The sequence below is a fragment of the Ictalurus furcatus genome, chromosome 16 (genome assembly GCF_023375685.1).
Source record: "Ictalurus furcatus strain D&B chromosome 16, Billie_1.0, whole genome shotgun sequence".
In the NCBI taxonomy this organism is placed as follows: domain Eukaryota; kingdom Metazoa; phylum Chordata; class Actinopteri; order Siluriformes; family Ictaluridae; genus Ictalurus; species Ictalurus furcatus.
Window position 1 is genome coordinate 986,537 of NC_071270.1, and position 11,350 is coordinate 997,886.

The following is an 11,350-nucleotide window of genomic DNA, read 5'->3' on the forward strand; positions in this document are numbered from 1 at the left end:
ATAAGACTGATAAGGTTGATCCAATGTTCTGACCCTTTGTCTTTCCCTGAGTGTATCTCTATTCAAATGTGGTGGTATTGTTATGCAAAAATACAAATTAAGGCCATTCATCCCTCATAATTGAAGGATTTTTTTTTGTCATCCGGCAAGGCCATTCAACATTTAATGCTTTGAGGTTTGAAAGCTCAATCTGGTTAAATAAAAAAACGTTTTAATCCATTTATTTTTAATCTTAGATTATATGGAGCATCTACTGTACAAGTCCCTGGTAATGAGTTGTTGCTATGAAAACATTGACGTATTAGTATGAGAGAATTAAAAATAAACCTGTGCACAACCTGGCAACCGGAACTACTGTCTGAAAATGAATAACACCTTTTGACCAATCACTTTTGCGAATTCAATAATGCTTAGGCATTACATATTTTATAATAAAAAAACAATGCTACTAACATTGTTAAACACCTGTGTGTAATTATGACGCTCAGCACTTTCTTTAAGGTTTTGCAGTTCACTACTTTTGACATCAATCACTTCCCATACATAATTACAGTAATTTCCTTCGAGGAAAGCTTACAAAACTGCTGAATTTCAATAGCGCTACAGTGAGAAGATTGAAACCCTTTTACATCTGCTGTTTCAGCAACAAGACATGTTCACCACGTCCCAGTTTTTTCCCCCCTTCACTCTAAACCCATGCAGCCTCATACACCTTTAGTACACCTGCTCTGTGACCAAAATATGGGTCTAACGGAGGACCTTAGGATTTAGGACAAGAACTGGGCCAGGGCCTAGCAGGCTCTACTGTTTTTAACACTTTTATTTCTGTTTTAAAAAGATCACAATGCCTTCTGGGTAAGTTCTGCTTAAGTCTCAACGTGTTCAATTGATCCCTTGAGTCCTGGAGTCCTAGCTTTAAAAACTTCCATCACACTGAAAGAAATAGTCCAGCCCTTGATGGTGATGGGTTCCTCTAAGCGGAAATAGTAGGTGGAGTTTAACCAAGGGTATGTTAAAAACAATACTGGAAAGTAGATTTAATCCATAGGGGTTATATTTTGGTAACTAACCAAACTTTGGTAACAATCTTTTTTTGCCTATACAAAAAAAAAAAAAATGCAGTGCTGGCAAACTTAATACTATACTAGTAGATTAAACTTTAACCTGGATTAAATGAAAGATTATCTATTAATACTGTTGCCCTAAATTGTGAAATTAAAAATTCAAAATGACCAGGATTGCATTTATGCCATAACTTGATACTGGTTCTACTTTTCCACATCATAACTATACCAACTCAATAATAAATCTATTATTTATTATATCTATCGTCGGTACTATTATATTAACATTTTTATTATTGGGTTGTGAAGATTAAAAAAACAACAACCCTGACTATATTTCACATAAGCTCAGTTCCAGACCTCAGGGAACGTCACCTCTTTCTTGTCCCTATCACACGAGCGCACTCTAGCGGCCTGCGGCTTTATGACTCCTCGCCGTATTATTTCTAGTTTTCCTAGCCAGTTTTGCGCATGCGCAATTCGCCATATTGCTATGGAAAATCAAAGCAGCTGCTGGGCGTAAGATGGTGCACGAGCTCCGAGGCTCGCGTGTTTATTTTTGTTCAAAAGTACCACTTCTTTTCGCTTATGCTTAATGTAGCCTTTTTATTTTCTACATATTTCGGATATCACTCCAACGCAAATGTAGGGCGTGAGTTTTTTTTGGTTTGTTTGTTTTACTGACTGTTTATTTTAAACGAGAGAGTGGACGTATCCATCTTAGCTTAGTTTAGCTTAGCTTAGCTTAGCTTAGTTTAGCTTAGCTTAGCTTAGCTTAGTTTAGCTTAGCTTAGCTTAGCTTAGTTTAGTTTAGCTTAGGTTAGCTAACTCGTTACTCACTCAGCAGCGAATTACCAAGGTAACGTTACCGTCTTTAACGCTGATAAACATTGTGTTTTCTTGAAGGGGAGTTAAGGAATAATTACTTTTAAATATGTGAAACTGAACAGAAGTGCCACAGTAACATAACACAAGCTACTGAAAGTTTGTGTAAGTCCTAGCTTGTTGACGTTAGCTAACGAACCCTTTGCTAGCTATTCATATTAGCTTGATGGGCGGCTAGCTAGCAGCGAGTGTAATAACTGAGATAAACTCGGATACACAGTGTTGAAACTATGCGCTAATTTATTTAATAAGAGTCACCGTCTTTATATATATATTTTTAATCAAAAGTATTTATTTATTTAGTAGTTGAATGAATAGTATGCTATGGGAATACACTTCCAACTGTGTCCTCTAACCTCCACTAGCATTCTGGCTAACGCTGTGTATGCTTGATTTTATTTTTCTTAGTTTAAAAAAAAAAAAAGCGAGTTTTATGTTGAGACTAATCGAACGAGTAGAGCTTCACGGATGTTTATTCATTTCACCACCTAGTTAAACTGATTTGACTGAGTTATGTATTCCTGTTGGAGTTACGGTTTGAATATCGGACGGTATGATAACCGAATCGACATAAAGATCACGGTTTCACGGTAATAAATCAGAATTCCATCCTGAAACGCATCACAGATGTTGATTATTGAATCTCATTAATTAAACAATCGGATCCTAAAAAAACAACAACAAAAAGAGCAAGAGCTTTTTTGTCTTGTGGATTGTTTTTCAGCAACGATATCCCTGGTCTATTGCTAAAAACCAGTAGAACCTATCATATAGAATTTGTAATGGTTTTAATGGAAACGGTAATTGGTAATGGGTCATTTCCTAGTTGAACAACATTTTGGGTAGTTTAGTATCATTTTATCCAAAATGTATGTGAACCAACCCCTGTTGAAAAAAAGTTAATTCAGAGTTTGAGCATAAAATAGATAGGTACGTGTTGAATGTAAATATTTATAAGCAAGTCGTTCAGGGTGGATTTGTCCTTCTGTGTGATGGTTTTCCTGAAGTGCAAAGCGCACTCTAATAAATCTAGACAGCATCTCGGGTATGTCTTGTGTTGACGTTTTTTCCCCCGTTCTACAGTTATCTAATTAAACCGTGTTTCTTTCAGGTTGAGAATTGAATGGACGCACCAGAACGCAGCCTGTTGATGCGTTTCTGAACATCTGGCGAGACCGTTTTAAAGAGGCTCAGCGACAAGCGAGGTCATTCAGGATGTCGATCACGAACACGCCGACCAGCAACGACGCCTGCCTGAGCATCGTGCACAGCTTGATGTGCCACAGGCAGGGCGGCGAGAGCGAGACGTTCGCCAAACGAGCCATCGAGAGCCTGGTGAAAAAGCTGAAAGAGAAGAAGGATGAACTTGACTCGCTCATCACTGCCATCACCACCAACGGAGCTCATCCCAGCAAGTGTGTGACCATCCAGCGCACTCTGGACGGACGGCTTCAGGTGCATGAAGACCTGCATGTTTCCATCTGACCAGACTAGGAGCATGATGGTTTACTTATGCCTACAGTATATGGTTGTGCTATTTAGGGAATAAAACATAACGAGACATGCCGTTGATTATTTCCCTACAACGACACGGTGGTTGGACTGTTAAGGGTTTTATTTGTGGTATACCACAGCAATTTGCTAATTCTAAAAAAATATTTATTTATTGAATGTCTGTGTGTTTATAGTTATATTTAATATTTTGGAAGCAGGTTAGGTCCCATTATTATATTAAAAGTCGTTCCTTTACTAGACTCGGTTTATGTGGGGCGTTCGCCATACAAGTCCCTGTGAATGCACTGCTGTCAGAGTTGCTGTGTAAAAAGATAATCAACAACTGTAAATAAATAACGAGAGAGACACCGAGAAAGACAAACTGTTTGTACAGCAAAACGTTTAAAAGTGACGAGTCCTGTAGGGTAGTTTCTTTAACCGTGTAAGTTATCTCGCGCCGTGCAGCTGCCCAGTCGATGTTCTCGGATCACGTAATAAACTGGAGATCATGATGTACAATTACCGTGGTGTGAATTTTCCATACCAAGCCTTTTCTCTCTCGAGCATGTGTATACAGTAACACATGCTGCTTGTAATTCTATCCCCATGTTTACTCTGTTCCTCTGTTGCTTCTCAGTTTTGGTTTCCAGGCTCAAGTGTCTTCTCTATTGTCTTTAAGGTGGCCGGACGTAAAGGTTTCCCTCACGTGATCTACGCGCGCCTGTGGCGGTGGCCCGACCTCCACAAGAACGAGTTAAAGCACGTCAAATACTGCCAGTTCGCCTTCGACCTGAAGTGTGACAGCGTCTGCGTGAACCCTTACCACTACGAGCGAGTGGTTTCACCAGGTATAGGTCAGTCAGAGAGCTCGCATTGTAACCATGCCGTGGTTTGTTGTCTCCTCTATACGTGTGTTAAGCTCGAGCGTTATGTTTTTCCTCCACAGACCTGTCTGGACTTACACTCTCGGGTACAGGTGAGTCGCACGTTTGTCTCTTGATATACTTCTATTTCATCCTGGTTTTCACTCCTTTTGGTGTTAGTAGTTTATGTCAAGTTTTACAGGCCAAAGATGTTATACCCAACACGCCTCATTATTAAAAGCTGTGTTAACACAAGCTGTGTCTTACACGTTCCAGGTTCCTCTGGCCTTATGGTGAAAGACGAGTATGATTATGATTGCCCGTCGTCTTTACCCAATTCTGAGGGCCACATCCAGACCATCCAGCACCCTCCTACAAGACCCATGCCTGAGCCGGCCTTCAGCAGTCCTGCCCTACTCCCTCCTGCTGAAGGCAGCAGCTCAGCCTCCACCTCTGCCTTCTCCAGTATCCCAGTGGGATCCTCAAGTAAGACCTTCTCATATTGGGTGCTTCTCATTTCTTTCATCACACTTCCCCTTCTCCGTTTCTTACATCCTTTTTTTGTGTTTTCTCGCGCCTCCCACCCACTTGACTGCACGAGGACAGAGCAGTCAACACTTAACGTGTTTGCCAAATGAGAGTAAACAGTCACTTTAAGGCAGTGTCGCTTGGTTTCTCAGCTGTAGCATCTGTTACTGGGTGTAAAAGATCTGCATGTACTGGCTCCTGAGTTTGAATCCCAGCTGTAAAATAGCTATTCGTGGCTTGATGTGTATGTCAAGGATCGAAGGATAACACTGCGCTCTCCCTTCTTCTCCATGGATCAGAGCGATGCTAGCTAATCGTGGGCGTCTGTGAGCAGAATCGCCTCCAGCTGCCATGTGAAGCAGCAGTTTGAAGATGGCTCCGTGCATCTCGGAGGAAGCATGTGTCGGATGATGTGATTACAAACTACAATCGAGTAGTATTGAACGTACAATTAATTTTTTTTTTTTTTTTTAATCTCTTGTCAACGTAATGTCTGCAAGCGTTATGCAAACTAGCACGTCGTGATCAAGTTTTATTTTTGTACCAATTGATCTTGATGTCCTTGTTAATTTGCTGATTATCATTTGTTGGCCTTCGTTTGGAAAAGGAAAGAATGTGTCGTAGAATCATATCAGAAATATTTAGGTGTCAGAAGCACCTGTCTATCTTTACTGTTAAAAACAAAACTGGCTTTCTGATCACTTTAAAATGATTGCTGTTTCCTTGATAATGATTCTGAGAAGGACTTCTGCTTCTGTCTATTTCCGAGTCAACATTTGAAGGAAGTTGTAGGATTGGGAAGGTGTTGAATTACTGAGAAGCACCCATAGACTGTCGTTTCGGCGTGTTATCAATACTAAGCTTTCCAGCAAGAGTGTTCTAATTAGGACGGATGGTGTTCTTGGTCATGTTTTGTATTTGTGTAGTAAAATTTACATATATTTCTGAATGTATTATTTTCTGCTAAACTATTACCATCCTTGTGAGTAATTGATATTGATGACTCTGGTCCTGTGTGCTTAACCGTATAGAAGAAATAAAATCCCACTCTCTTTCCTCAGCTCAGCCCAGTATCCTCTCAGGGAGCCGTAGCACCGAGGGGCTGCTACAGATTGCTTCGGGAACAGGGCAGGGGACGCAGCAGAACGGCTTTCCCCCAGGCAACTCCTCCACTTACCATCACAGTAAGCTTCTTCCCGACCGGAAAGCTTTTCAGCATCTATTCAGCATCATTATGCACGAGCGAAAGCTCCTTTTACTTTTGATGTGGTGACTCATTTAGCTGAAAACACAAACGCTGGAGGAAATTTTGCTTCAGAGCTTGTGTTTGTTTCACCTGTGCTCTTTAGATGCCACCTCCACTTGGACAAGAAGCAGCAGTTTTACTCCCGGTGTGCCTCCACAACAAAATGGGCATATACAACATCATCCACCCATGCACCATCCAGGACACTACTGTAAGTTTAAATCTCTGATAGTGCTGTAGTAGATTCCCAGCTCAGCCCTGTTTATCTGATCGATTGTTTTGTTTTTTTGTTCCCCTCAGGGCCTGTACACAATGAAATAGCATTTCAGCCACCGATTTCAAACCACCCAGGTAAGCACTTGTTGTTCAGTGTCTTTAAGTTCCATTCACAGACACGCATTTTAGATAGTCTGGCTTTATGGTATAGACATTGATTAAATACAATAAAAGTGTATGTGATGTATATGGAGAGAGAGAGAGAGCCACTCGCATTACCGGTCAAAAGTTTAGAAACACTCATTCTTTATTTTTATTTATTTTTTTCCCCCACATTTTATAATAATAATGAAGTCATCAAAACTCTGGAGAAACTCAAATGGAACTATGTGAATTATGTTGTGATAAAAAGTCCAAAATAACTTAACAATAATTTTAGCATCTTCAAAGTAGACACGCTTTTTTTTTTTTTTTTTACTGAGAATTTCCAGAAATGTATTCTTCGCATTTTCTCGACCGATTTCTTGAGGAATTTCCCTGGGATGCTTTTTAAACCGTATTAAAGGAGTTCACACCTACGCTGCACACTTATCGACTCCTTTTCGGAATATTTCGCTGTGAGTCATCAGTTTAAAATAAATAAATAAATAAAAAAATTGTAAAAAAAAAAAAATTTTTGTAATGAAAGAAATGAATACGTTGGGGGAGGGGAGCACAATGTAAGCTATAGAAATATGAGTGCTCTACATCAGGATGCTTAAAGAATACGTTTATAATCATATTACTCGGGCACTCTGAATTGGAATGGACTAGTGGGTGCCCAGAGTCCATTCTTCAGTGAGTATGAAGGGTTTCAGTTATCCAGGTTATTGGATTAGTTATTCGATAGTATTAAATGGAATTACCCCTAAAGTAATGTCACACCCCCTGGGGGATGAGACGCAAAACGTCTTCCGGATTATACAAGTCCAGTCGCCCTCGTTTGTTATAGTTACATCAAATGAAAACGAATACATTTTTGAGTGCATGTTTGTTTTTTCCTGACCCAGCTCCTGAGTACTGGTGCTCCATCGCCTACTTTGAGATGGACGTGCAGGTCGGCGAGACTTTTAAGGTTCCCTCAAACTGCCCCATCGTGACTGTGGATGGCTATGTGGACCCATCAGGAGGAGACCGCTTTTGTCTGGGCCAGCTAAGCAACGTGCACAGAACCGAGGCCATCGAAAGAGCAAGGTCTGAGTAACGTTTCAAATGATATCGACTTATCATCTGTTTCGCAAAGTCCTGTTTTAGCGTTCGTTATTACACTAGTGTAACGCGTTTAGTTATTTGAATTGTATGTAGTGCATTGTGTGTGTCCGTCTTGAGACGTGAACTGGATTTCCTGCCGATCCAGCCCGTAATTGTAACTGTTAGTGAATATTTTATGTTCAATTTAGTGAGAAACAACGCAGACACAAATCTAAATAATGGAAAGAAATGTGGAGGGAATATGACTTTGCATGAATGTCGTCTTTCTGTTCCAAGACCAGTTTGTTATTCCACGTTTAATAAATTCAGATGCACCATTTTAACCGGAGCAGGAGGGTAACAGTAGGGTTTAAGACGGATTTGTTGGTCCCCAGGCTGCACATTGGTAAAGGCGTCCAGCTGGAGTGTAAAGGTGAGGGTGATGTGTGGGTGCGCTGCCTCAGTGACCACGCCGTCTTCGTGCAGAGCTACTACTTGGATCGAGAGGCCGGCCGTGCCCCTGGAGACGCCGTGCATAAGATCTACCCGAGTGCGTACATCAAGGTGAGACTGATTTGTGTCTGTAAGGATATTCTGCACTATACACTTTTATCCTGTTTTTATGGGAACGACAACTGATGTGGAATGTTTGGTGACCTCAGATTCGATTCCTTTCTTGTTAGCTGAGTGACATTCATCCAAAAAAATTTTATAGGATCAAAACATTGCCTCATAAGTTATGGCACTGCTTTATTCCCTTGTTATTGTGATGCAGGTGTTTGACCTGCGTCAGTGTCACCGGCAAATGCAGCAGCAGGCGGCTACGGCTCAGGCAGCGGCTGCAGCTCAGGCAGCGGCGGTGGCTGGAAACATCCCTGGGCCCGGATCTGTGGGCGGCATCGCCCCCGCAATCAGTAAGTAACGGCCTCTGGTTTTTCTAAAATGGTTCGTGATTAAAGATTGGTAACATGGACCTCTTTATTAAAAGAAGAAAGCTTGGTCGCCATACTTCTGCCATATACCGCATGCTCATCTTTCTCCTGTCCTCCTAAACCATCCTACAGCCGATATTTAATAATTAGCACTAGTAATAATAGCTTGCACATAAAGATATCATTCACATTGTAAATATTTGCATAAAAAGGTTTTCCGCACTCTTTTCCCTTTTCAGGACATCAGTCATTCTCATGCAAATGTAAAATATTCTTCGCCTATCTAAACTATTTGTGTGCATGCTGAGTTTTGCATTTGTTTTGGGTTTGATGTTTAGGAATCGAAATGAGCAATGTGGCAAAAACAACAGGAAGCACACTGCACACACACACACCTTTTCTAATCATAATGAAGTTATAAATGATTGTAGTGTTGTTGCTGATCACAGCGTATTGTGCTCTGCTCTAGGTCTGTCTGCAGCCGCTGGCATCGGCGTGGACGACCTGCGCAGGCTGTGCATCCTGCGCATGAGCTTCGTGAAAGGCTGGGGTCCCGATTATCCAAGGCAGAGCATTAAGGAGACACCATGCTGGATCGAGATCCACCTGCACCGGGCCCTGCAGCTGCTGGACGAGGTGCTGCACACCATGCCCATAGCAGACCCCCAGCCGCTGGACTGAGCGCAGCGTTTTCTCCCTGTTAGAGCCAGGCACAGAACCGACCGAGGTTTTGTTTTTCCACAATCAGGTAACTAATGCCGATGAACTGTGCGACAGCGTGGACGAGTTCAAAGCTGACCCTCAGCCTCTTGTTAAACAAAAGGCGAGCTCATGGATGTTGGCACGACAGACATGAGACTTTTTAATAGGTAATAACAGTGGAAAGATGCTCCATGATTGATTTCATCCACAAACACCTTATCGTTGCTGTTCTTCTCAAGGCCCCGACAACGGTGCGAAGGTTGTATTAACGAACTATTAAATTGTGTGAGCGTTATGGGAGGAACACTCTTCACATGCAGATATTATAAACCCAGGAAGTGCATAACGAACTTAACGTCTTTATATCGACTGAAGGTGTTTTTCCAGACTCCATGGATGCAGTTTCTACAGTCTGCAACACAAAGATGTTCAGGGACGTTTCATGTCTGCGCTACCGGAAATTAATCACCGCTTTACAGAGGAATGTTTAATGATTTACGTTTATGCCATATTGGTCCATGATGAAGTTGCTGACCTGTGTATTAATATAGTGCAGAAACTAGGCCTTTCTCATTAACTATAAAACCACTTTGTTTTTTTTGTTTTTTCCCCCCCCCTGCAATCTTTCTGCTTCTTTTTCCCCAGCCCAACCCCCACATCATCCGTTCATCCTGCATGTTTGCTTCTAGAGTCAGAAAACTGAGCAGGGATCCAAGTTAGATTCACAACAGAAAACTAAAATGAACAAATTAGCCCCAATGACGATATAGTTTAAAATAAAAATACAGGATTGTTACACTTGGAGATGATCGATTGCACCTTTAACTGCTGTTTCAAAATTCGAGCCATCCCTTAGCTTATTAACCATGTAGCGTTTTATTATTATTTTTCTCGTTGGAAGGGAGTAAAGTAATTATAACTGGTTCTGACCCTGATTATTTCTTAATACATCATATAAACACGTTTTACTACAGGTAAGAGATAGGAAGATTGAGGGGAAATTATATACGTGTACTTTGTAATATAAAGCTGTTAGGACGGACATCAGCTTCATTTGTATGGGCGCAATATTTTTTTTCCATTCGTTATGAAATAATATAGCACTTTATTAAATAAATTCCTGAATTTCTCCTCTAACATTTAGCACAACCATCCCGACACGTTAATGTTTTATTATTGGGACATTAAACCTTCAGTAGGGTTTGTTCACACAATCAACAGATTATAAAAACGTAATAATAATAATAGTAATAATAGCCATACTTCTGTGCTTTGTATGTTTAAATGCATGTTGAAAGGGCTTGTGCTGATTCCACTTCATACAGACTTGGCCTTGAAGCAAGCCTCATACCCCCCCCCCCCCCCTCTCTCTCTCACACCAAACTCGTAAATGTGTACCTTTCCAAATTGACATGTTCTCAGTGAATAAATCTTATTAATGTGTTAATTAGAATGAAACCGGAAAACGAACATGTTTTCTATGCGCTCATGAAGCCATATGAAAAGAGAGAACGGAGAATAACGTCAGTATTACTTAAAGCCTGTGTGTGTACGTCTCGGCGCTTTTGCTTTAAGTACAAACTGACCGAGTTTAGACAATCGTCTCGGCATGTGTCTTAGTAGTCTCACCTAGTATGATTCTTTTTGCTACTTTTACGATTATGCAGCCTGATGTATGCTATAGCAATTTGTATTGAAAACAAAGAGGATTGCAGTTTCCATAGGAACACTTGTTCTTTCAGGTAGATAATCGATTTTATCAGTTAACCGAAATATATTTCAAACTAGGATGTTGAACAATTTCTGCTGTCTTGTGTGTTTTTGTCATTCACACACGTGTTCATGTTTAAGAGTTCCGGTCTGATTCAAGCTTCTACACACTTCCTGCTGTACTAAACTTAAGAGGTAGCCATTCAGGGTTGGGCGATGTGCAGCCCTGTGATGTTATATCTCCGTTGTTGATCACTGCAAGCGTTTGTTTGGGTGTAGAAATCCTTCGTCCCCCGGTTTACACCGGATGGTGCGAAAAACAAAAAAACAGCCAGTGCGCAGCAGTGATGTGAAAGGTCAGAGGAGAATGGCCAGACTGGTTCAAGCTGACAAGAAGGCTACGGTAACTCAAGCGCACTTTACATCCACGGTGAGCAGAAAAGCATCTTCCTATTAATGTGGTGCAAAGAATTCCATAAT

General features: G+C 41.0%; 1 protein-coding gene across 3 annotated transcripts; it reads left to right on the plus strand.

The window, feature by feature from the left end:
- Positions 1–1,536: 1,536 nt before the first annotated feature.
- On the plus strand, positions 1,537–10,960 carry smad4a (SMAD family member 4a). Of its 3 annotated transcripts, none has more exons than XM_053644567.1 (12): positions 1,537–1,923; positions 3,061–3,404; positions 4,123–4,297; positions 4,390–4,419; positions 4,583–4,792; positions 5,896–6,018; positions 6,184–6,291; positions 6,381–6,431; positions 7,346–7,529; positions 7,922–8,090; positions 8,302–8,440; positions 8,928–10,960. In XM_053644567.1, exons 2-12 carry the CDS (start codon positions 3,165–3,167, stop codon positions 9,137–9,139), a joined length of 1,641 nt encoding a protein of 546 aa, XP_053500542.1. In that variant the 5' UTR covers positions 1,537–1,923; positions 3,061–3,164; the 3' UTR covers positions 9,140–10,960. The 3 variants fall into 3 exon arrangements, with proteins under 3 accessions (XP_053500542.1, XP_053500545.1, XP_053500543.1); XM_053644570.1 differs by having other exon boundaries at positions 4,123–4,291; XM_053644568.1 differs by having other exon boundaries at positions 1,537–1,709.
- Positions 10,961–11,350: the final 390 nt, after the last annotated feature.